Genomic DNA, 24,302 nt, shown 5'->3' with positions numbered 1-24,302 from the left:
CCAAGGTCACGTGCAGAGGAGGGCGCCCGTTCCCTGCCCAGTGCCCACTGCCCAGCCCCTGCATCCCAGCTGATTTGATCTGCGCCCAACTAATCTTACTCTCGTCTTTAAATCTCGCTGCACCGGCCGCTGTCAAGTCACAGATGGCCTTGCATCTCGCTCCCGTCCCAAGCTTCTTCTGAGGCGGGAACTAGAGAATGAAACAACAAGCCAGACCAGTCCTGGCGTGGTTGTGAATCTTGCGGATAACCCGCCGGATCTTTTTCAGCAGCCGATCCGTCGACCAGTCATGCGAGAAATGCTTGGGCCACTCGTTTGGGCGATTAGAGGATTTTATCTTCTTAGCGGCATCGCCATCCTGACCGTGCGCTCGACCCCTTCGTTGAGAGACCGTTTCCTCGCATACGGGGCCCGAGACCATGCTTCAGACGATGCAAGAACACGAGACACAAAGAAGCCACCTTTAGGGATACAATTGCTTGACTTCGTTGCAAGTCTCAAAGTGCCACACTCATGGTTCACTCATTTCTATGTTGTCTCCGTGGTGTCATCACTATGTTGCATGTACACTTTTGGTGACAGAAGGACGGAGGCAGTACTTGAGATCCCCAGCTTTTGTTCGGCGTTGATGCTCCTCCAGGGCTGTCGAAGACTGCTCGAATGTGTGGTTTTGACTCGACCAGGCCAGTCCCGGATGTGGATCGGCCATTATGCGATCGGCTTCGCCTTCTACGTGGTCACAAACATTGCCATCTGGGCTGAACATCTTGGCTCGGCAAACACCACTCTACATGGGCACGAGGGCTATTGGCAGAGTCTGTGGGCTCCCAGAGTCCTCACGTGCACCCTGTTGTTCGTCTACGCGTCATACAAGCAACATAGTTACCATGGCTATCTGGCCCGCCTGAAGAAGTACACCCTGCCTGATGTGGAGGCTTTCCGGTCCATCGTTGCGCCGCACTACACCGCCGAATGCGGGATTTACCTGGCACTGGCAGTGCTTGGTGCACCTCAAGGACATGGGAGGACCAGCTTCGTCAATTGGACGCTCTTTTGCGCTCTGATATTCGTTGCAGTAAACCTGGGTGTCACCGCGGATGGAACAAGGAGTTGGATGATGGACAAGTTCCCCGAAAGAAAGGAGGATATCCGGCGAAGATGGCGCATGATTCCCGGGCTCTGGTAGATGTGCTTTATCGGGTTTCACGAATCTATCGATTGACTACAACCTACGACTGGGTCAACCATGAGCCATTCATCGTATCGCCTGTGTGGGTGCACCTTTATTCATGCTGATCTTCATGTGAAAGTGCACCATCTTTTCCTCAACGCCAACCTGACGATGCATACAACACCTGTCCCGCGGAAGAGAGAGCACGAGCCCACCGACCTCAGGCGGACTTGTCTTCATCTCCCCCAGAGTTTGCGATACCTTTGTCATCTGCCTGGACCGAGTTACTTCCAGCGAGCTCCTCTGACTTATCTTGTGCCTGGTCCTGTGCATCCACCTGGTGCTCGTCCTCAGCCGTCTCCTTGACGGCAGCTTTGATCTCTTCTCTGAACTGCTGACGCTTCTCTCGAATTACCTCCCTCTCCAACTCCTTGTCGGCCTCTCTCTCATCTTCCTTGCGTTGTCGCTCCTGGTATGTCTCTTCCATCCAGCGAGGCAAGTTTTCAAGAGCGTGGTCCGGGCTCTTCTTGTGGACAAGCAAGTAGTCTTGCAAGTCGGCGGGCGAGAAGTCGTAGTCGGGGATCTTGGCCGCGAACTCTTTGGCTATTGAATGAAGTTGCTCGGTAGTCTTGCTTTCTGGAGGTCCTGCATCTCCTTCCACCCCCTCCACGAGTTTCTTCTCCCGTGAGCTTTTCGCACTTGGCATGTCGACATACATGCGGAGGAAGATCTCTTCAGCTTGAACCTTTGTCGCGTTTTTGAATGCAACACGGACGCTGATTCGGCCGGCTCGAACAAGGGCCTCTTCGAGATCGAAAGGCTTATTCGTCGTCATGATAAGAACATGTCCTTCGGGCGCAGCGACACCGTCAATGGCGTTCAACAACCCGCTGAGCGTGACGCGGCTCGTAGTAGTTCCCGTGTCGTCGTCGCTGTCCAGAGCATCGTCAGATTTCTTGTTGTTCGCCACCGCACCCTGGGGCATCCTCATTCGGCGCCGCAATCCATTTCGGCGGGCAGCTGTGGACTTTGATTTACGATTGAGACCGGCGGTATCGATGTCTTCGAGCAGTAAGAGAGAGCGGCCAGGTAGCTGGTTCAGAAGCGAGATCAAGTCAGAGTCAGTGAGATCGTGGTCCAGCAAAGTTAGATTGTATACGTCCAGGTTGAACTTGGAAGCGAGAGCCAGAGCGAAGGATGTCTTTCCTACTCCTGGCGGTCCATGAAATAGGTAGCCTCGCCGATAGGGAATACCATGATTTGCGTAGAAGCTCATGGTGGCTTCGTCCATGTATTCCTCGACATCGGCCAAGACTTGCTCTTTCTGAGCGGCGTCGAGGATGACGGTGTCGAGAGCACGGCGAGGTTTGGACGTGAGTCTTGACCAGGTCAAGCGACTGCCATAGCCGCCGGTATAGGGGCGGCGGATAATGGTCAATGTGCGTTCCTTATCCTTGTTCAGGTAGTAAATGTGCTCAATGAGTTCCTTGATCGGGGCGGTGGAGCGGCCGAGACACGACACGCTCATGATTTCGATCCGCTTGTATCGGTTCCCAAAGTAGGTATGCCCATCACCGTACTGTCTGGTGATGTAGAACAAACGCCTCTTGTACACGAATAGCTGCATGCCTTGACCCTGCTCATACCTGATCTTGGGGTCTTCGTTATTGCGGCGCCCAGACTCTTCGATGTCCGGGTCATGACGATGCCGCCTTCTACTTTCTTGCGGCGGGTTTGAGCTAGCAGTGAGAGACTGGTCGGCTCGTAAGGTCTTGCGGTCCGCAATGTATGAGGTCAGATAGGCAAAGAGGTCTTCTTCGGACGAGACGTTGACCGTGGCAACAATGAGGGACGAGATTCGAGACCATAGCGATTGCAGGCGGGCGAGTGGTCCAAAGTACCACAAGGCCAATAAGACCCCGAGGAAACGAAAGAGTTGAGGATGGGTCTCGAGCAAAGGTCGCGCTGCTGGGAAAAAGGTGCTAATGATGTATTCGGGGAGATCCACGAGGCCACTTGTACTTGGGAAAGCACTATTACGGCGCACTCGTTGGATATCCATGGTGGCAAGATGAGGGACTCTCTTCACTCCAAGGACTCAACAGATAGGATGAAAGTATTGAGGATCAACTTCTCAAATAATATTCTCGCTGGCCGTCTCACAAACAGAACGGTCAACGCCAGGCAATCCGCGAGGGTGAACACAGCGTCTTCTCGATTTGCAAGGCGACTGTGTGTTCTGGCAGACAAACAACCATCAAGCCCAGAAGTGAAGCAGGACGTATGCACGTCGTGCCTAGACCCGGTTCACACCAGTATCCTTCATCTATTTAGCTAGGACTCTGACCGCTTATGTTGCCGTTAGGATGTCCCCTATGACCGGATGACCAGTCTAGGGAGTGAATCCATGTCATGTCCTAAGTACGCACCCGCAGTTTGTCCAAGATTTACGGAGAACACAAGGCAGACATGCATCAAGACAGTTGTGATTGGGGGACATCAAAAGTTCTAAGACTCATTGCGCAGCAATATGGGCCCAAAGACAACAGGGCCTGGCAGGTGCCTGGTTGATGACTGGATGGGGATGCCCTTGTAACCCAAGACGCGGGTGACGACAAGCTGCTTCTGCATATCAGGCAGCCAGCTATGTTATCTGCTAGAGCCACGCAGGAATGAATTTACAGATGGTCTGGAACTAGTTGACGCCACATGTTTAGTCGAAGAGCAAACGTGCATAACCATCTGTTTTACATGGCGATCGACATGGTCTTTCTCAACAAAACTGGTCCGGTCCGGCCGTCGTACTATTATTATAGGATTCGGCGGCAACCCAAGCCACCTGCAGATGATAGAACCGGTGCAAAGGTACGAGTTGGATCGACTTGACTGTGATCGCCCGCGAGAGAGAGAGAGAGAGTGTGTGTGTGTGTTGATCCAAGCCACCCATTTCCTGGTGTGTGTGGTATACCGCATAGCCTCGTATTCAGCTCCTCCAGCTCTTCGCCCTGCTCTTTCTCCTCAGGGATTCGCCATGAAGGACCGGAGGATTCGTCGTGGCTGATGTATCCATAATAGGACCACTTCACCATTCCAATGGGACTTTGAAGATGAACTCTCCTTCTGTGTATGTAGGTCTGTAATCTTAACAGGATAGCAGGGAATAGGGATGTCGAAGACGCTCCTGCACCAGATGAGTATGTTCGGTGGGCAGAGCCATGCTTCAATGTTTGGCGTTGGAAATTGTCTCATATCATGTTGAGAGTTGCATCGATCGGGCGTTCCCTCGACTCATATCAATTAGAAGAGGAGGATGCTAGACTGCCTCAGTGCCCGAGGGACTCTGTATGTGGTATGTTAGACTGGCAGTGTCGGTAAAAGGTAGTTGCTGTGTGCCTGTACATATTGTATTTCCTATTCAAAGTAGTTGGCGCAGGCAAGGTTGACGTCATTGCTCTCGCCTGTTGCTCCGTGTTCTTTTGTTCTCCTGCCGACCGAAAGAGATGCGTATATTGTCCACTCTTCTCTACCCTTCGACATCGCTCTTTGCCTCAATACTGAGCCACGTTGCAATCGACGCGTCAGACATAGGTTGACCGCCATGCCTAGCTTCAGCTGATATCCTTTGCCTCCCATACTTTCATCTCTACTACTGCCACCATTTCTTTTCGCCAACATGCCTGCGGTTCAGCGCAACGGGCGCACGATTTCTCCAGAAAAGAAACAGGAGTCATCGAACGAAAATATTCCTTCCACAATGACTGTCACACAAGGTGAACAGCGGCCGTCTCCTTACCTTTTACTCATTTACCCGGTCCTCCTCGCTCTCGGGTCTCTCTGGGCGGTGATTTCTCCGGTGGCGGCCCCTCCGCCAAACGCACCTCTGGCTCCAGGCGTCGCGTCGGACCTCAATGTTCACCACTTCCACCAAACAAACTATTTTGCTGGGAAACGCAACCTGATAAACATCTACTTTGTCAAGATGGGCTGGTTCTGGACCACAGTAGCCTTCGTCCTGCTGCAGAGTACCACTCGGCCCCGCGCTTCGATCGCACAGAAACACTACCTCCAAGCAGCATTGCGGTATGCTCTGGTCACATTTTCGTGGATTCTCACAACACAGTGGTGTTTCGGCCCTGCCCTCATCGACCGCAGTTTCACCATCACCGGCGGCCAGTGTGCGCCACATCAGTTCAACGAAGCTAGCCTTACGGATGTAGTTAAGCTGTCCCAGATCAACTCAGGCATCCTATGTAAGGCTTCTGGTGGGAAGTGGCATGGCGGCCACGACATTTCAGGACATGTGTTCATACTCGTGCTTTCGTCCGCCTTCCTCCTCTACGAACTGTACATTGCCGACCGCCACTCGACTCATCCCCATGTTTCTCCTCAGGCCGCGGCTGCCGTGGCGCATAACATGACAGACGAAGAACGCAAGGCGGTGGGAGGATGGGAGTCGGAAAGAATTGCCAAGATTCGAATCTGGTCACGATATTTCCTCTACGGCGTGGTAAGTCTGGACCTGTGGATGCTCATGATGACGGCGATCTGGTTCCACACGTGGTTGGAGAAGTTGAGTGGGTTGTTGATTGCCGGGTCGACGATATGGAGTGTCTTTTTCCTGGGCGATTTCCTACCGCAATGGAGGAGTATTGTTGGTGCTTTATGATGATGGTGGGGTGGGAGAAAGTGATGAGACAGCATAGGATGGATAGACGTGGATGCATCGTCTAGGACCGTTTTGCGTGCTGATGATTAAGCCATGGGTCATTGAAGTCCGCTGAGAGGCCAGCACGGTTTGGTAAATGCATATTCTCATGAACATGTTTGATTCTACTATTCCCCGAGATAGTATTGTGGCTCGTTCGGTTCGTTTGTTCGGATATACGGATACGATGTACCGATAGCGTGTATGGGATACAGTGTGGGATATGCCGATAGCGTGTATGGAATACAGTGTGGGATATACGGGTAGCGTGTCTGGAATATAGTATAGGATATACCTACGGATAGCTTGTATAGAACGCAGTGTAGGATATACGGATAATATGTATGAAATAGTGAATAGTGAATGGGAAATAGACCCGAGATATCAGGTCGAGGTGTATGGTGTAGGACTGACTCGGCCCTCCCCCTTCCATGCCATATTGCTGTAGTTTACAATCATCAAGACACCTAGCTAAGTAGCTAGCTAACCAGGAGAAGAGAACAAGAAGAGACCAAGAGGAGCGGAAGAAGAGGAAGAAGAGACTAACTCAATAGCACGGCAGTACTGTCTTCACACACATGTACTTCCTGTATCCTCCCTCAAGCCTCTGGCCGTGCTTCTGCTATATGCCCTCTGATATTCATCTCTTTCTCTTTCTCTTTCTCTGTTTTGTGTCTCTGTCTCCCTTTCTCGCCGTTCTCATCTCTTCTCATCTCAACTCTCATCTTAACTCTCATCTCAACTCTCGACTCTCGACTCTCAAATCTCAAATCTCAACTCTCATCGTCTTATTCACTATACTCTCATCGTCTCTATTTACTGTAAGAAGCCAGGCCAAGCCAAGCCAATCCATCCTCGTCTCCCCTCATATATATTATCAAAACACACTCTTAGAATTAATTTACACTTTATCCAGCCGGGCCAGACGCTTCTGCTGCTCGAGCTTCTGCTCCTCTCGCTCCTTGCGTTCTCGATCGGCGGCAGATCCGCTCGGTAGGTCTCCAGCCGCAGCGCCGGCATGGTCGTCATCACTGTAATCGTCGTCGTCGTCGTCTTCCCCGAGCTGGAAATACTCTTCGGCCTCGTCGGCGGCCGAGGGTCCCGTGGCGGCGACAGGACCCAGTTTATAGGCGGAGCCGTTGGCGGCGGCGCCGGAGGCACCGGGCCGACGTAGGGCATCGCGTCTGGCGCGGGCCATGAGCAGGGCGAGGGCGAGGATTTCGACGGCGGCGAGGGCGATGGCCAACGACACGGTCAGCCAGCCGTAGTGGCGCAGCAGCAGGCCCGAGACGACGTTGAGCATGCCGAGCGGCAGCACGGCGCGGCCCAGCCAGACGTGCACTTGGGCCATCCAGGTGGTGCGGCCGCGGCCGGACGAGGTCAGGTGCGAGAGGTAGACGATGTGGTGGCGCCAGCCGAGCACCGTCTGCACCGCCAGCGCGCACACGATCAGAATGCCCAGGTACTGGTGCGTGATGGAGATGGAGCGCGAGTTGACGAAGCCTACCAGCGCCCCGAGGCTCACGCTCACGCTGCCCAGCGAGTTGACGGTCCAGTGCAGGTTGAAGGCTGTTTTACGCCCAGAGCGCAGAAAGTAGATGCCGAGCGGGTAGAGTAGAAGGAAGGGGAGCGTCATCAGGATGCCGTGGATGTGCCTGTTGTGGTGGTTTGGTCAGTTTGCACGATACTGGGGAAAGACGGAGGCTGAGGAAGGCGAGACAGCAGACGGTAGACAGCGAGAGCCAAAGAAAGCCAAAGCAAAGCAAAGAAAAGGGATATGACATACCACATCAACGAGCGGACGTTCCACTGCTTGGGCGTCTTGACCGGCTCTTCGACCTTGGTGCCATCATCCGGGGCCGGGGTGGTGACCGAGGACGATTTATCACCATCCCCGGAATCAGTAACACCACCGACGCCAATACTGGCACCGACACCTCCGAGCTCCTTCTGCTCGAGAATAATGGCGTTGCCGACAGCCAACTCGTCCTTGGTCGGGGCGGCGGGCTCAGCGGTCTCGCTGACGCCCTTGTGGTCCTCGGTGTCCTTGATCGGACCGAAGAAGGGAACGGGCGAGAGGGCATTGCGCAGATCGGTCCACAGGAAACCAAAGCCCAGGCCGAACTGGTGCATGTCGATGTTGCGCTCGGGCGAGAAGTCGCCGCCGAAATCCTGCTTGAAGTTGCTGCTCCAGATCATGGCCTGGTTGGTGGTGTCGTTGGAGACGCCGAGCGCGGCGGCGGTCCAGCGCGTGTATCCGCGCACGACGAACTCGGCCACGCCGAGATGCGACGGCTTCTGCTGCAGTTGCTCGTGGAAGAAGTCGCCGGTGTACGGCTCGAAGTGGGCGGTGACGACGTCGACGGCGGGCACGTCGCCAGAATAGAATTCCTTCATCTCCGCCACCGGGCGCGGCGGATGGTGGCCGTCGACGGTGCGGGTGGTCAGAGTCAGTTTAGGGTCGGGGGCCGCCGGGTCGCCGTATATGAGGAACATCAGCGCGCCCTTCATTTCCGGGCCCAGGGCCAGGGCGGCCCAGCCCAGCGCCGACGACTGGTAGCGGAAGGCTTCCATGCGCACGTACAGGTCGGCCTGCTGCGTGGTGGTATTGTAGTAGTTGACCAGGCTGAATGCTTGGTCTGCGCGGCCAGACTCGCCCGTGTGCTTGACGAACTGGACCGGTCGGTAGGCGGACACGAGCGTGAGCGTGGCCAGCACCAGGGCCAGCAGCGCCGGCAGCGAGAATGATAACGGCGGATGCATTGTGAAGCGAAAGGTTTGGTTTGGTGGTTGAAGATTGAAGATTGAAGGCTGAAGCTGAAGGCTGAAGTTTGAAGACTGAAGAATGGAATTCGAAATCCCGCGTCGACGATTCGCCGCCAAAGAAGGAAAAATGGGGACGAATAATAGGGGCAACTGGCACTGGCAACTGGTAATTGGCAATTCTGCCCCAGACTCTGCAAGACAAGCTGGATTGGATTTCCCGAGTGTCGTCGACAGAATAATGAACAAGGTTAACCAATTATGAGGTGGACAGTGAGGGATACAGAGTAGTACTCCCAGAGGACAGGTAAGCGAAAGTGGGTGAGGTGAGACACGCACGAGCTGACGGGGCGGAGAGGACAGTACGTATTAATATTGATTGAAGATTGACTGCTGTGTAGATGTCAATGTCACTTGGAGTACGGACAGAGTAGATGTTACGAGGACAGTAATTAACGGCTAGACACTTAATCTTAGCAGCTGAGCGACCTTCAGGATCTAGGTACTGAAGACTCAGCGCACAAGCTCTAGGGGCCAGCGGCTTAAGAAGCCAGGGGCCGCAGGTAAAGAAAAGGGGCACCTAGGGGGGGTAACTACCTAGGTGACCATGGCTTAGGCATACTGTCACCTAACTGACACCTATTGACTGGCACCTAACTGGTACTTGATTGATATTTTATTTGTCTATTCCTTGACTCTATTCCCTGCCGTTGCTGTTGCTGGTAGTGCCATAATGGTTTAATTCATTCCGCATCTACTGTGTTGTACCAATCGTCTCCATCTCCGATCCCACTGCTTCTACCTCTCTCCCCTCTCCCCCCTCTCCCTCCTCTCCCTCCTCTCCCTCCTCTCCCTCCTCTCCTCAGCCAGCCATTGACCAAACCCAACCTCATTCATCCTCATTCTTTAACCAAAACTCTCGTTTCGAGCGGCAGGCCCAGCGGCGGGGTCATCTTGTCCATCGGCGGGGCCGTGGGCTTGCCAAACACCAGCTGGGCCTTGAAAACCCACGTCTCCGGAAGACCAAACGTGGACAGCGTCTCGGCAGGGAGGGTCGGCACGGAATTGATATGTTGCAAGCTCGCGCCCAGTCCTTCGGCGGTAAGGGCGGTCCAGACTACAGTGAAAAGGACAATGTAAGTATGCGTATATGGACCGGTGATCAGATCAAGAAAGTAAAGACTGCCATGCCCTGCCAGGCCCTCGCCCTGCCCAGGCCCAGGCCCAGGCCAGCGCGGTGGGACGGGAGTATCCAGAAGGTTAAGGGAGGTACGTACCGATGAATTGATGCATGCCTGACGAGCTGTCCGAGACTACACATATGAGGAAGACCATGTCAGTAAATTTGGTGTTGTTAACGACACACTGCCAATACAAAGCACGCCATTGTGGAATGGCAAAGAGCAAGAGCAAGAGCAAGAGCAAGATCAAGAGCAAGATCAAGAGCAAGATCAAGAGCAAGATCAACAGCAAGATCAAGATCAAGATCAACCCCCAGATTAAACAGCAACGGACTGGACTGAACTGGACTGGTTTTGACTTACATTCCTTCAACAACGGCACCACATTGGCATGCAGTTTGGCCAACCCGTCCAGCGCCGCCTGGTCCTCGAACCACAGCACCGTACCATACGCGGCCTTGAACCCAGCCATCCGACCGACCAGAAAGGCCTTGGTGGCTTCGTCGAGCGGCAGGTTTTTGACATGCGCGGCGATATGCGTAGCCGCAAGGTCCCAGAACTGCCGGTGCTGGTCGCGGAACAGCACCACCGCCCGCGCCGATTGCACGTTATACGACGCCGGCGCCCATTTGATCGCCGCCTGCACTATCTCCACCACTTTGGCGTCTGGGATCGTCGACTCCGCCGAGAGGGTGTAGTTGGACCGTCGCTGCTCCACGAGCTGGAGAAAGCCGTCTGATGCCATTGTTGTTGAGTTGAGTGTGAGAGGTGGGAGTGATGAGTGTAAAAGGAGGGAGTATTGAGTGTAAGAGGAGTAAGTGTTGAGTATTGAGTGTGAGCGGAGGGAGTATCAAGTGTAAAAGCAGTAAGTGTTGAGTGTGAGAGGAGGAGTGATAAGTGTGAGAGGAGGAGTGATAAGTGTGAGAGGAGGGAGTATCAAGTGTGAGAGGAGGAGTGATGAGTGTCAAAGGAGTAAGTATTGAGTGTGGATGTTGAGTGTGAGAGGAGGGAGTATCAAGTGTAAAAGGAGTAAGTATTGAATGTGAGAGGAGGGAGTGATGAGCGGTCGGCTGATCAAATTGAGTTGAAGTACAACCAAGGACCGGTAGAACTGTTTGTTGTCTAGATGTCGACCAGGTACTACCTCAAGGATAGCAGAAGAAACATGTTGGACATTAGAGAGAGATATCAGAGAGATTATATACTATATACATCCTCTAGTATCTGTACAGTGTATGGCTATAGTACATATAACATATAGCATATACCGGACATCGGTTGAGATTGGCGGCGTGAGACTCATACCGTGTGCTCCGCAAGCGAGCTACTAGCTACTGGACGCGTACATTGCTACCACGACCACGAATTGTCCAAGGGCGTTATCGACAGCTTCGCTGGGGACACGGCCAATATATGTGCGTTAAAGCCGGTCTCGTCGTCCCTCAGGGCCTTACGGGCGTCAAAGCCGGGTTTCGTCCGGGTTTCCTCGTCCCTCATCGGTGCCTCAAGGCCTCCGCCCTCCGGTCAGCCTCCATTCTCCTGCATGCAGTGGGCGAGGCCACGCCAGATACACGTGATCAAATGGATGTATCGGCCGACGTCTGCCTGTTGGTCCACAGTGCACACCACACCGCATTGATAGGATAGAGAGAGGCCTCCAAAGGCCTCTCGGGCGAGAGATGTCACAGTCACGTGATCTTCGTATTCTTGATGTTGGCCATGACCAATCGACGATATGATGGAAATGCAAACCCGTGGATGGAAGAGACAGAACCGGAGAAGAGTGTGTGACCATAGATTCAGGTGCAATCACCGAAGAAGAATCGTGAGGTATAGAAGTATGACAGGGTAGGGGTACACCACGGTCCCGTGTTGGACATCACCCAACAATTCCCGACTCCCTTGCACCGGACATTCACCAACAAAGAACAAGGCTGCCTGTGTAAAACACATGACTCGCTCTCACATCATCTCGCCTGCAGATCTCGTGCCTGGAAGCGGCAGTAGAAGTCGTGTTCCTTGACAAACCAGGCTGAAATGGAAACCGTCCCAGTCAGTCAGCAGCCGAAATTCGTAATTGCCGGGCAGGCCATGAGGCCCAAGATATCTTCGACTCACCATTGTGCAACTTCCAGTCCTTGTTGGGGTTGTCGAATCGAATCTAAACACGACCCTTTGTCAGCCAGGCCCGGCCTCTCTCGGTTGACGGATCATTCGACGCGGATGCAATACTCACCTCAAATCGCCTCAAGAACGTAGGAATCAATTTGTACATCTCCAACAGGCTGATGTTCTTGCCAATACACGTGCGAGCCCCGGCGCCGAATTGGAACAACGTGCCATTCATCTCCTTCAGCTGCTCCTTGCTCGCATCCAGCCAGCGTTCGGGTATGTAACTGTCCACCTGAGAGCCAAAGACCTCTTCGCGTTTGTGAATGACCCATGCGTTGCAGCCCACAATCGTCCCGCCCGGGACAAAGTGGCCGTCGATCTCAATTCCCTGCGGCGGGGTCACTCGCTCGAGCGGCAGACCCGCTGCAGGATGCATGCGGAAGGCTTCTTTGATACAAGCGTCGAGGTATGGGAGATTCTGCGCTTCGGCCCACGTCACCGTGCCTGTCGGGCGGTTCTCAATCCGTCCTTCTGCCACAGCTTCGTTGAGCTCTTGCATCAGCTTCTCGTAGCACCGCGGGTTCCGCAGCAGATAGTAGAACAACGCAGCCAAGCTGATGGCCGTGGTCTCAGAGCCGGCGAATGCCATGGAGACAGCCATGGTCAAGACACGTTGGTCTGTCATGAATTCCGGGCGGTCGGTCTGTGCCTTCAAGAACATGGACAACAGGTCCGGCTTCTCCGTGCCCTTCTCACGTCCTTGCAATTCCATCTCGGAAAGTCGTTCAGACATGCGTTGAGCGGCGAACGTGGTAACTGGGAAAGCCAGGAGTTTGACTCCGAGTTTGTCTAGGAGCAGGACAACCGGGTTCTTCAAGAACAGAAGGTCAAGCCATGGTATCTGTCCTATCTATGCCCATATCAGCCATGGATTCAGATGATCCGGACATGTTTATTCTTACCGGCGCAACATACGAGAACAACCTTCCGAGATATCCAACCATGCCATCGATATCTTCGTTCCTCTCCACGAAGCCATGACGCTTGCTGTAGGTGATTTGTCCAATGACCTGTCGACCAGTAAGACTGAGACCCTTTCCGATCCGGCAAATATACCTACATCGAATGCAAAGTATTGGAGCCACTGTGCAAAGTCACAGACTTGGTCCGGCTTTGCGTACAGTCTGTCCGTCTGATCCAGGAAGACTTCAACCGTTTCGGTAACAGCAGGCTCATATTGAACCAGCTGACTCATTGAAAACGCATTGTTGACTGACCGGCGAAGGTTCGCGTGATACGACTCGTCGGTGGTAGAAAACAACGACGGCAACCGCTTTCCTTTGCTGACGCTTTGCTGCACAGGGTAGAACCCGGACTGTAAAGTCGAGGTCAGGCCAGCCAGATCAGCTCCCAGAGATACATACCTTGGTAAAGCCCTTGTTCAGCCCATATATGGTCTTCAACGCTTTCGGGTTCGCGAACGAGAGAACATTGGGCCCAAGTCGAACAACATCCCCGTGCTGTCGGTGCAACCTTAGGTGAGTGATATCAGGACGTCGTCCACAGACATCGAAAAATCTCCACCAATCCGTGTATCTCGCCAGTACAGGCCCTGGATACTGGTTGAGGCCATGATAGAAGTAGTTACGAAGGAGAAGACTTGCAACGAGGACAGCCAGAGCAATAGGCCAGTGTTGGGCAATGACGGGCACGATTGATTCAAGCATGGTACCAGAGGTTGGACAAGAAGAAAACAGAGACGAAACGAAACGAGGTGCACCCAAATGAGCTTTGACAAGGACACTCACCGTCCAACGACGGAAGACGCGGCAATAGTGGCGCTCACGAAGCACTTGTATGTTCTCTAAACCCCAGAAGCGGCATGTCAAAGATACATCCGATGTCCAATCCCGCGCAGAAGGGGGAGTGAGATCCAGTGCATCTCTGAGATAGAGCATGTGCCGGCTGGAGTAGAGAGTCCCAGTGCAAATGTCACTCGGCAGTTCGTCTTGGGCGAGCGGCCAGAGTATGTTCGTACAATTCCGCAGGGATGACGAGGCAAGGCCAGGCCAGGCCGGCGAATGGGACGCAGGCGGTAGTCCAGCTCTTTCGATGAAGAAGCCATCTGCACCTCTTGTCGGAGCCAGGGTCGGCCGTGCGACCCTTCAGGCTGGAGATGTCGTACGGGGGCCCGCTTCCACTGTGGAGGAATACGCCTAGATAAACGGCATCATCGTGGACAATCGAGGAAGGATGAGGAGGTGTGGTTCGAGGACGAGGAGGGAGGAAGCGCTTCAGGTGTCGTAGCCTCGGCAGATGATGTGCGACCGCAACTGCCGACCTCAACTCCCATCCGCTTTCAGGTTTCAGGCTGCATCTGATCGGGCCCATCGTGCTCATTCGGATCGGTCGTCCAAGGGCTTCACCTCAACTGCCGAGTGCCTGCTACCAGTCAGGAGTGGGAGGTGGGTGTGGCCTTTGTTTGACCTGACAGTCAGCCTCGATTCCGCATTATTGCGTCAAAGGTCAGGACTGGTGCCGGGCACCTGGGTCATCAACGACCTCAAACGGTACGCCGCTGCTTGGACCAGCACATTGAGCCACGTCGGATAGCGATGATCACAGCAAATCAGAATACAAATATCTAATGCTACAGTGCTGACAACTAGGACATTTGAAATCAATTAGAAATTCCATTGTGAAAGGCGACGGTGCTCAATGGCAAGGAAGCATTTGTTACACGATTTCAAGCAGGCCATAGCATGCATGGTCCATCCCCGCCTGACATTGTAGAACAATACACCTCCTTTCCCTCCTCCGTGCTCGATGCTTTTTAAGGGCCCTCACTGCGCTCCGTCGAGACTCGATCTTCCCCCGGCATATGCCTTGCCTCGTGCCTCATAGTCGCCGACGGTGATTCAACGTGGAAGGCATTGGGGAACTGTCTTTTCAATAGTGCAAGGTCGGTGTGGATTGTGACTTGAAAAGGAAACTGTTGTGATTGTGTTTGTGGTGCGGTTGAAAGGTCACCTTGAGTGATTTTACTTTCCACCCAGGCTGGGAAAAGCGCTCTCGTCGTGGACAGGGACGACGGGACCGTCACCGCCGCGGCCACGACCACGGCCGCCACGACCTCGTCCGCGGAAATCGCCACGGTCAGGACGGTCAGGACGGTCACCCCGGCCTCGTCCGCCGAAATCGCCACGTTCGGGACGGTCAGGACGGTCACCTCGGCCTCGTACACCTCCACGGCCTCCACGACCACGAGTTTCACGTGGCGGCTCCTTGAAGCTGTAGTCGATGTCCAGGACCTGCTTCTTGCTCGCACGTTCTCGCTGAGCCTTGACTCTCTCTTCGCCCTTGAAGTAGTCCTCGGTCTCGTCCTTGGTCAACTCCTTGGCTGCCTTCCATTTCTTGTCTTCCTTTGCACCCTCATTGGGGGCTCGGGCTTCCTTCAGACCAAGTCCTTCCAATTTCTTCGCGGCTTGCTCTGCCAAGTATTCGGCATAAGACTTGCCAGTGTTCTCTGGCTCGCCTTCTCCGTCAGCTCCGGCTTCAGCGCCTTCGGTGGCAGGCTCTGCATTCTGGTTCCATCCCTCCTTTTCTTCTTCCTTGGCAATGACTTCACCAGCCTTCTCGTCGGCCCATTCACCTTCACCGGTATTTTCGCCCCAACCATGTTCGACTTGCTTGGGATGGTCGCTAACATGATCAGCATAACATTAACATGAAATGGGACTGTAACCCACCTCACACCGGTCCGACTTTGTCGGTCACCGAACTCGCCACCTCGACGAGCGCCTCTTGGGCCACGACCACCTCGACGGGCGCCACGTTCACGAGTGGGATGATCTTGGCCGGCACCTTCGGCAGGTTGATCACGGTTGTAGTTCCTGCCTGTGGCTCGGTCACGGAACGCTTTCCATAGTGTTAGCATATTGGTAACGGTAGCGGAAAAATCTGAGGCGGGTGCGTACCAGCTTCACTTCCACTGAATCCGCCTCCTCTTCGTCCACCACGGCCACGGGCGGCTACATCTCCAACTTCCGCAGGGGCAGCCTTGGGCGCTTCACGTTTGCCATGTCGAGGAGCTGGCTTCTCCACCGCCTTTGTAGGTGGCTCTGGCTCGCGGTCCGAATCCTGGTCCGAGGTATTTCCTGAATCAGTGCGTCAATTGAGATGCTCGACTCGAAGCGTCGGGGGAATCTATACCCAATAACTCGTAGAGGTTCTGCAATTTGAATCTGTCAGCTGCTGCGACGCGATGGATAGAGACAAACGGGATGCTGATGCCGTGTTCGCTCAGTTGATGCTCACCTTGCTCTTGACGTCCGCCATGACGTTTCCTCTCGAGCGCCTTCCGTGAAGGCTTTCTTTATTGAAGCTCCAACTCGAGTTGAAGGGAGTGAGACGCTCGACCAAGACAACGTCCCTAGATACAGGGGCTTTGTCAAGTCGAGTAGAATTGTGTCTGATTGAGCGCTGGTGAGGCAATGCCGTTGCCTGCGAGAACTCCAATCGAAATCTCAGGCCGAAAGACTTGGCAAACTGCAATAGCGCCCGATTAGGATTAGCGTTAGGGCATGAGCAATGCGAGCTCAGAAGACAGGGGTGCTATCCCGAGATGCCTAGGTTCAAACCAGTGCGCATGATACGGAGTACCGAATACACATGATACACATGGCCAATATGTAGCGAAAAGCGAACAAGGACCGGCACCCTTGTCGGGGGTTCAGCGCTTTTCAAGTCTATACGGAGCGACGATAGAATTACTATGTTCGTGAAGCTGGGCGTCGATACAACCCATTCCCAAAAGATGCCCAAAGTGCCCTATCGAGGCAATACTATAATGCCAAACAAAACAATGCGCCATCGCTAACATGTCCGGGGTTGACTTGCCTGTTACCGACTTGAAAATCAGAAAGTGTGAGGCATCGAGATAAAAAGCGCTGGTTTCGTCAGCTCTCAGATGTCTTTCATCTTCGAGGCTGCGAGGGAAAGGTATAGGGATTCGGAAACGTCATGCTGGCGGTAAGACCGAAAGGATCCGCATCCAACATTGGATCGTAGGGATCGATCAGAACACCACTGCCACCGCCGTCACTTGCGGCACTGGTCGTCATCGGAGGTGATGCTTGCATACCCATGGGCATGCCTGCTGTAGAGGTCGTCGGAGGCAGTCGAAAGTTCGGGATGAAGCTGTCCGTATCGACGTCGTCGCCGTCCATATCGTCCATCATGTCGGCTTGCGCATCGTATTCCTGTTCTGTAAACACGGACTCAGTCTAGGACGAACAAAGCTCCACAAGCAGTGAAGGGAAAATAAGAAAGGGGTCAGCTTGCCGAGTTGGGTATAATGCTTCTGGAATGAAGCTGGATAGTAACTATCCTGCATTATAGGGTTCGGCTGGGTTCGGGGTGGGTAAGCCTGCGAGGTGTCTGAGTGAGGAGTTCCCCGTGACGAGTGCCTAGGCTGCGACGAGAAAGCGTTGTGTTGCGGTAAAGGCCGGGTCTGCTGCTGGTGGTGGGCTTGCTGGGCTCCCAGATCTGCTGCAGGTGACGCCATTCCACCCTGCAAAGCAAAACCAGGTGATCTTGCTGTGGAGGGAGAGGAATGGTGTGACGGAGGAGTAGGCTGCGCTGCCGGTGAGCCTGCGAAACCGCGTGGTCCACCAATCTGGGAAGATGGATTTACAGTCTGAATGGGAGGAGCCATTGCTGGGCGATGCCTAGCTTGCTGCTGACGATTCAACATCGCCTTCTGCATGGACGAAGCCTGGCCTGTGGTAGGAGGCGCGCGATGGGGCCGTAGGTTAGGGCTCCCCTTGAGAGCGAGTTCCGCTTGGACATCGATGCCTGAGTCAACAGAGTAAGCAAGAGCTCCGAAGTACCAGATATTCACCTAACCTTTCTCGAGCAAAATGCGTTCTAACAGCGAGTTCTTGTAACGCAGCATCAGACACTCGTCTGCGGCAGCACGATGGCTCTGTTGGAGATTTTGCAGAGTCTCTTCGTGATGCTGGATGGTCGTCTCGAGCTGCTTGATGTACTCAGTTCGTCGTTCACGGAACGCCGCTTGAGCTTGGCGGTTCCTTTGCTTTCGTTCTTCTGATGTCGCATATATCTGGAACACTGCATGTCAGCAAACGACAAGTCTGAGAGCATAGCACATCTGTAAGACTCACAGGCTTTCTACCACCTTTGCGCTTGGGAGCTGGAACAGGCTCTTGCGATGGCTGTCCAGACCCATCCCCTGTGGACTCAGCCTGGCCGGGTGTCGAGGCTGAGTCCGACGAATATCTGTCGATACTAGACTCACGTTTTGGAACCACAGCGTCGGGAAGCGTTGCGTCGGTATTCGACACAGAACCCATGCCTGCTCCACGCGACTGAGTCTAATGCGACGTGCCTCGCATAAGAGCCAATGAAAGGGTTCCAGAAGGCGACCAGGAATAGTAAGAATAGACGCGCCCCAAAGGATTTGATAGCAAAAACGTAAAAAGATAGATATGTGACAATTGAAAATAGAGATAAGAGATGTGTAAAGCAATGAGCAACCCTGGAGAGGGGATGGCGTGAGGTAATCAGATGAGCTAACAAAATTTGCACCACGAGGGGATCCGGAGCACGGGTGGTGCGGAGCAGGGTTGTTATGGCGAGGCACTCTGCCAACTTCGAATAGTCGCGTCTGATGTTCCTCACCCTGTACTTGAGAGAGGGATGTGGTCTCGGCTACTACTACTAAGAAGGAGAAGTAGCGAAGGAGCCACGTTCTCTCGGCTGGAGGCATGGATTGAGGACAGAGCTACCTTAGCATCTAGGATGCTCTGGAAATGCAAAAAGGTGGGTTTTCTCTGAAACCGGCCGATCCTTGCGCGCCATCACCATACGGGATGTGTTGCGGCGGCCGAAGGTGTGATTTAGGTGAGGCAAGTGGCGTTCGGAGGGTGCCCTGTCCGGGCCCCCGGCTCGAGTGATGAAAAGAAGAAAAAATGGCTGAGGCCTTTCGCTGTTGGCACGAGTGAAAATTCTTCCCTGCCTTCCGTGCTCATAGGGCGCTGATGCGAAGCAGCGGAGCTCAAAGAGGAAGGCAGTCTTGGATGCAGCAGTGTGACTCGGGCACGCACCACGTGGGTAAAATTTTCATTCAGGGCCCACCCAGGTGTGGGAACCAATAATATTAGCCCACTACCGCAAATTCGGCCTTCATTCGGCGTAGAGCGGAGCGCTAGCTGCGGAAGAGGAATGGTGAGGCAAGGCTGATCCAACGTCAGGCGAGCGTCGGAGAACCAGCCACAAGTCCGCGACTGCGTCAGATGAGCAGGCGGACTCGTAGCCAGCTCTTGGCCGACGAACTGCAGGCCAGATGTGGTGGTTTTAGTCCCCTTCCCCGCCTTTGTCAAAGTCGTCTTTCTCCGTGGACTGAACCTTGCTCTGCCCAATCTCGCTCAATGCACGCCGGCCACCTGGCTATCACACTGGGCTAGATCCCTCACACCGTGAATGGTGCCCGCAAATCTATCTCAGCCCAACTCTACCCCGGCTTCCACCCCTCGGCTGTCGAGACACGCCCCCTTTTCGAGAAGCCAGGCGCAGGCTGAAAGAGTGCTGGAAGAGTGCTGGAAGAATTGGGAGAATGGGGAACGGGGAATGGAGAATTGGAGCTGCTGGCAAAAAAGTAGGGTGTCCATACCTACCGGCGGAGCATGATCCGGGTGGCTAGAAAACATTCCTTGCGCCCTTTTCTTTTCACCCTCCGACCTCGGTGAACCCTCCCACCCTCTTCTCAAGAAAGCCAATAATGACTTGACGGGGTCGCGAGCGTGAGCTAGCCTCACGACTTCTTTGAAAAGGAAGTGCCTGCCGTGAGCCCCGGGTTCCAAAAAACCACCTCTGATTTTCTTAGTTTATTTCGGAATGAGTGGATTGTTGGATCCGAGGTGGTAGGATGTGTTCCTTCTTGTCTTGGCCTTCCCTCGTTATCAAGTTGGGACAACGCTGCATGATCCAGAAACCTTGACTTGAGCTCCCCGCTGTGTACTCCGTACGCGGAGCTTCGATATCCGCACGCAGACGAGCTTCTTACATACACGGCCAGCAAGTCGTTGTTCATGAACGTAAGCTTCAAAGTAGGGTAAGGTGAGGGCGTGGTGGAGAACGGAAGCGAGCCATGAGATAGCCGGGAATCTGGCTGCAGTCTCCTGCAAAGCAACGAATCTCAGAACCATCCTGTTTCCGCTGCCTTGAAGAAGCTGTCCGTTACAAAAGCAGCATCGGCAGGATCTGTCGTTGCAGAAACTGTGCCGCTTTGTCTCTTTTTCGTGCCGACTTCTTACCATCTCGATCTATGGCAAGTGCTCAAACCTCTGGCGGTCGAATAACCCGCGATTATTCTGGTACTCGCCCTGTAGCCCATCAAAGACTCAAGGCGCTATGTAGTCCAGGATGCGGTCCTTTTGATCCTCAGTCCAGGGCAGTGGGTATAGAGTCCTTCTTACCTATAGGTACTTAACATTTCTCAGCTTGATCTTGCCTGCCTCTTTAAGTTGGTCGAACCTGCTGTCTATACCCTAAAATGCAGAAAGCCAAAAATGGATCTTGATCATCACCTCCAGGCACACTCTTGTTTCGGCCCTTTGTCTTATTTCACGCGTCCTCGTCCAGCCTATCCTCCCGCGGTTTTGGATGCTCAGGACAGGCGTCGATGAAGGAGTTGCCCACATGGAAGTGTCCGAGTTGGATAATGCCAGCAGAGTCGTGCCGGATAGAGGTCGGGCCGAGTCCCCAGTTCGACGAGCCATAAGCCGCGCAGCTCAATCTTCTGAAATGGTTCGACCCTCGGCTACACGGACATTCATTCGTACCTCACCGCCACATGAAGTCTTAGACAATGGCAGCAGTCGCCATCCTCGAGTCGACCTGTCGGTACGCCTCCCTGCGCCATTGTTTGTCGGGGGTGGTACAGTGGAGGGACAAATAGTTATCCAGGTCGATGGCGGAGGACCACGAAAGTCGAAGATGAAACCCATTTACATTTCCAAGGCCTCCGTCGATGTGATTGGCGTTGAGGAAATCAGCGATGGTAGACGCCGGGTCTTTCTATCCCTTGCCACAGAATTGCTGGACAGAAACAATCCTCCGCCTCCTTCTCTCGTCACTTCTCAACGCCCTTTACCTGCTCCGGATTTGTGGTGGGAGTTGAAGCCGGCTGCCTCAGCTCTCCCCTTTTGTGTCAATCTCCCTCTCAAACTGGGTCCTCCACCCTATGCCTCTCGGCAAGCTTCTATACGTTACCTCCTGTGCCCCTCGGTCGTATTGAGAGTGGGAGACAAGCGAAGCGTCGTCAGGCAGACATGGGACGTCCAAATGCTTACGGTCCATGATCCAGAAAAGGCCCTAGCAAGTCTCGCAAGTCCCCTCCTGGCGGCGGACACACTCTACCTCACACGCGAACCAGAGATTCAGATGGTGAAGCTCACTGCAGGATTACATCGACAAACCTGGGTTAATGGAGCCATGATCTTCATCGACGTTCATATTGTCAACAACACGGCCAAGTCCATTAAGAAGATAGACGTTCAACTGGAGAAGACAACTTTGTGGTATACACACGCACCAGCAGGGACTATGGGAAAGACGGCAAACCACCTTCGACTGCCCAGACGGACCGACACTGAGATTGTCAGCGGCTCGACACTCAAGAAAGGCATCTCGTGGACTGGAGTTATACCGCACTCTTCTGAGGTTCGGACCACCGAACTCGAGGCCCCTCGGGGTCATGTTACAATCAGCACTGGAAGATATTTCGAGGTCAGATACTTCGTCAACGTGGTAGTCACGGTCAAGATGTTCAAGACTGTGGCTGTGCAACTCCCTGTCACCCTTATTCCAATGAACTCGCTGGACATCTTGCCAAATTCACTTGCCCAGGTAGCCGCCTCCATTGAAGCCAAACGAGCCAAAACCGTTCCTGTTCTGGCCGGGGCCCCGGGACATGCGGCCTATTATCAAGGACAAGCATTCACTGCTCCAGTTCGTCGGTCGCTGGAGCAGCAACACCGAGAAAAAGGGACGATGCCTCCCAATGACGTTTATACTCTCCAGCAAGACATTGACAGATCCCCAAGACGACGAAGGCATATTCACGACCACTGTGACGGAGGCGTGGACGTTGAAGCCACGGATGAGAATACTGTCCCTGGCCGTCCCAGCATGGCATCGTCGTCCCATCACCATATTACACGACACCCAAGCTGTTATCATTGCCACCTTGCCTCTGAGAGCAAGGAATCAGGCCAGCAGGAAGGTCCCAAGTTACCTAGGCTACAGGTTTCCACCTCAGGCCTGGGATTCTCCGAGTCAGAATTTGAAGGACTTGCTGATTCACCGCCTCGAAAAGTCATGCTAAGTGAGCGGGAGCGAAATATGATAAAGCAGCAGAGAGAGCTTAGGAACCGGAAGCCACGGCAATACAAACGGCTATAAGCACTGAGGGTTTTATCTGTAGCGAGGTATTGGCGTATGTATCGACGTTGGAGCAGATTTGTGACAGGTATGGATAGTGTGTACATTAGCTTACCACAGACAGCGCAATGGCGAGCGACATTCGTGTAGAAGTAGTTAGAACTATAGTTTGTACTGATGCTGCTTCAAGTCCACCGATTATACCTAGTACTCAACTACTGTGCCAACAATTGCGTCGTGAGTGCAAAGTCGATCAGCCTGAGTGGACACCAAGGTGCCCAGAGACACAGGCTACCTAGGTATATATTTCATTATCATCTAAACGGAGTACTTCTGTATACTGTTGCGAAGCAGTACCAGAAAGAAAGAGTTAAGTCAAGCACCGGGCGTTCATTGACAGTCTAGTCGTGCGACTACCACATATAGCTAAAGTGGACAGCATAAAACAAGGGGACTCAAGAGGACATTGATCCAATTGGGTTCCAGACAGTTCCAGATGGTTCAAGACAAGAAAGCAGGCGGTTCGACGACAAGCACGACACTGGCACCGATGCCTTCGGTATCCAGAGGACGTGTATCGACCTCAACCTCGACCTTGTCCTCACTCTCGCGCCCGCCTTCAGCGGGCACCAAGAGCCGCAGTTCTGCAATGCCGACGCCGCGGCGTTTCAACCAGTCCTCGTCGCGGCCATCCCGCGGGCCGCGGAGCTCGATGCCGACTCTGCCGGTCAAGTTAAGCGCCTTTGCGACGTCGGCTTCCGGGTCCGGCGCACTCAGATGGAAGATGGCGCGGGTCGTCGTCGGTTTGTCCCGGTGTCCCGGGTGGACGGAGGGGCGGGCGCCGGTCACGGCGGCGTACAAGGCCGCGTAGTTGTCGATCTGGGTGTCGGGCACGAGCACCAGCACGGACAGAATGGCCTTTGCGCCGCATGGGTGTGTCGAGATCGAGGGGTCCTTGTACGGCACGCGCAGCAGCCGGTCCGTCACGTCGTGGCAGAAGAAGGGCGTGTCCAGCCTGCCTGTTGGGAAGAACCGGTCGGCCGGGCGGCCCACGTTGGGCGCTTCGTTGTCGAATGCCGGCTTGGTCACGTACCATTCGACTTGCTGGCCGTCTTTGCGTCTGCGGCCGCCGAACAGGGGCTGCTTGAAGCGTACGCCGAGCCCACCGTCACCAACACCGGCGTCGGCGCCTTGTTCATCGGACGGCGACGGCGATGATTCCAGTCGTTTCGTGGCCGCCGCGTGCGTCTCTTGTGCCGACTGTGGCGTCGTCAGTGCAAAGTCGATCAGCCCCGGCGGCTTGCCTGCCCAGTCGAAGAATTCTTTGGGCTCCGAGATCCAGTTCAGCAGCTCGATGTACGTCCCGTCGGCGAAGACGATGAGTTTGTTGCGCGACGACCCGCCTTGGAATTAACTTGTCTTAGTAAACTGCTGTGAATGGTAGATGACCGAGACAGAGGATACTGTAAAGGGTAGATGATCGAGACAGAGGACACAGTAAAGGGTAGATGACCGAGACAAAGGACACAGCTGGGGGGTGCTTTTTTTCTTTCTCCTCCCTCCCTCTCCCTCCCTTCCTCCCTCCCTCTCTCTCTCTCGGAGTAGAACGATGCCATGGAGTTTCCCTTCAGGCCACATGTACGAGGGTGCAGACATGACTATAGAATCTCGCGAATCCGAGCATCAAGACAACAACCGCTATGAATGAAAGAAAGAAAGGAGGGGGGAAATCACCTACCTGCATGCGTGCCTCCCTCAATAATATTGAAGTTGTCGCTCAACCAGGCTGGCGGGTTCTCGAAATCAGGCGTGTCCAGCACAAGTATCACATGGTCGTGAGCGTACTCGGAGATCCTGATATCTGCACTCATGGTCGGCGACTTGAAGGAAGGCCGAGAGTGAGCCT

At 54.0% G+C, this 24,302-nt stretch overlaps 10 protein-coding genes across 10 annotated transcripts; 3 read left to right on the top strand and 7 right to left on the bottom strand.

Moving 5' to 3' along the window:
- Positions 1 to 289: 289 nt before the first annotated feature.
- A1O3_02111 (uncharacterized protein) lies at positions 290 to 1,186 on the top strand (the record flags this gene model as incomplete). Its single annotated transcript, XM_007732254.1, has 1 exon — positions 290 to 1,186. The coding sequence occupies one exon, from the start codon at positions 290 to 292 to the stop codon at positions 1,184 to 1,186; it is 897 nt and encodes a 298-aa protein (XP_007730444.1).
- Positions 1,187 to 1,391: 205 nt separating this feature from the next.
- Positions 1,392 to 3,233, bottom strand: A1O3_02110 (uncharacterized protein; the record flags this gene model as incomplete). Its single annotated transcript, XM_007732253.1, has 1 exon — positions 1,392 to 3,233. One exon carries the CDS (start codon positions 3,231 to 3,233, stop codon positions 1,392 to 1,394), a length of 1,842 nt encoding a protein of 613 aa, XP_007730443.1.
- Positions 3,234 to 4,844: 1,611 nt separating this feature from the next.
- Positions 4,845 to 5,837, top strand: A1O3_02109 (uncharacterized protein; the record flags this gene model as incomplete). Its single annotated transcript, XM_007732252.1, has 1 exon — positions 4,845 to 5,837. The coding sequence occupies one exon, from the start codon at positions 4,845 to 4,847 to the stop codon at positions 5,835 to 5,837; it is 993 nt and encodes a 330-aa protein (XP_007730442.1).
- A 940-nt stretch (positions 5,838 to 6,777) lies between these two features.
- On the bottom strand, positions 6,778 to 8,639 carry A1O3_02108 (uncharacterized protein; the record flags this gene model as incomplete). The annotated part of the gene is made up of 2 exons (XM_007732251.1): positions 6,778 to 7,531; positions 7,663 to 8,639. The coding sequence occupies 2 exons, from the start codon at positions 8,637 to 8,639 to the stop codon at positions 6,778 to 6,780; spliced, it is 1,731 nt and encodes a 576-aa protein (XP_007730441.1).
- Positions 8,640 to 9,538: 899 nt separating this feature from the next.
- A1O3_02107 (uncharacterized protein) lies at positions 9,539 to 10,565 on the bottom strand (the record flags this gene model as incomplete). Its single annotated transcript, XM_007732250.1, has 3 exons — positions 9,539 to 9,756; positions 9,917 to 9,952; positions 10,184 to 10,565. The coding sequence occupies 3 exons, from the start codon at positions 10,563 to 10,565 to the stop codon at positions 9,539 to 9,541; spliced, it is 636 nt and encodes a 211-aa protein (XP_007730440.1).
- A 1,222-nt stretch (positions 10,566 to 11,787) lies between these two features.
- Positions 11,788 to 13,659, bottom strand: A1O3_02106 (uncharacterized protein; the record flags this gene model as incomplete). Its single annotated transcript, XM_007732249.1, has 6 exons — positions 11,788 to 11,852; positions 11,939 to 11,981; positions 12,057 to 12,842; positions 12,895 to 13,002; positions 13,053 to 13,307; positions 13,357 to 13,659. 6 exons carry the CDS (start codon positions 13,657 to 13,659, stop codon positions 11,788 to 11,790), a joined length of 1,560 nt encoding a protein of 519 aa, XP_007730439.1.
- A 1,314-nt stretch (positions 13,660 to 14,973) lies between these two features.
- On the bottom strand, positions 14,974 to 15,869 carry A1O3_02105 (uncharacterized protein; the record flags this gene model as incomplete). The annotated part of the gene is made up of 2 exons (XM_007732248.1): positions 14,974 to 15,621; positions 15,687 to 15,869. 2 exons carry the CDS (start codon positions 15,867 to 15,869, stop codon positions 14,974 to 14,976), a joined length of 831 nt encoding a protein of 276 aa, XP_007730438.1.
- A 1,039-nt stretch (positions 15,870 to 16,908) lies between these two features.
- On the bottom strand, positions 16,909 to 18,306 carry A1O3_02104 (uncharacterized protein; the record flags this gene model as incomplete). Its single annotated transcript, XM_007732247.1, has 4 exons — positions 16,909 to 17,198; positions 17,225 to 17,788; positions 17,840 to 18,056; positions 18,118 to 18,306. 4 exons carry the CDS (start codon positions 18,304 to 18,306, stop codon positions 16,909 to 16,911), a joined length of 1,260 nt encoding a protein of 419 aa, XP_007730437.1.
- Positions 18,307 to 20,653: 2,347 nt separating this feature from the next.
- Positions 20,654 to 22,417, top strand: A1O3_02103 (uncharacterized protein; the record flags this gene model as incomplete). Its single annotated transcript, XM_007732246.1, has 1 exon — positions 20,654 to 22,417. The coding sequence occupies one exon, from the start codon at positions 20,654 to 20,656 to the stop codon at positions 22,415 to 22,417; it is 1,764 nt and encodes a 587-aa protein (XP_007730436.1).
- Positions 22,418 to 22,897: 480 nt separating this feature from the next.
- A1O3_02102 (uncharacterized protein) lies at positions 22,898 to 24,267 on the bottom strand (the record flags this gene model as incomplete). Its single annotated transcript, XM_007732245.1, has 2 exons — positions 22,898 to 23,799; positions 24,135 to 24,267. The coding sequence occupies 2 exons, from the start codon at positions 24,265 to 24,267 to the stop codon at positions 22,898 to 22,900; spliced, it is 1,035 nt and encodes a 344-aa protein (XP_007730435.1).
- Between the last annotated feature and the right edge of the window lie 35 nt (positions 24,268 to 24,302).

The sequence above is a fragment of the Capronia epimyces genome (genome assembly GCF_000585565.1).
Source record: "Capronia epimyces CBS 606.96 chromosome Unknown aczIQ-supercont1.2, whole genome shotgun sequence".
In the NCBI taxonomy this organism is placed as follows: domain Eukaryota; kingdom Fungi; phylum Ascomycota; class Eurotiomycetes; order Chaetothyriales; family Herpotrichiellaceae; genus Capronia; species Capronia epimyces.
The sequence above is the reverse complement of the archived record's forward strand: the minus strand, read 5'-3'. Positions and strand labels throughout refer to the sequence as shown.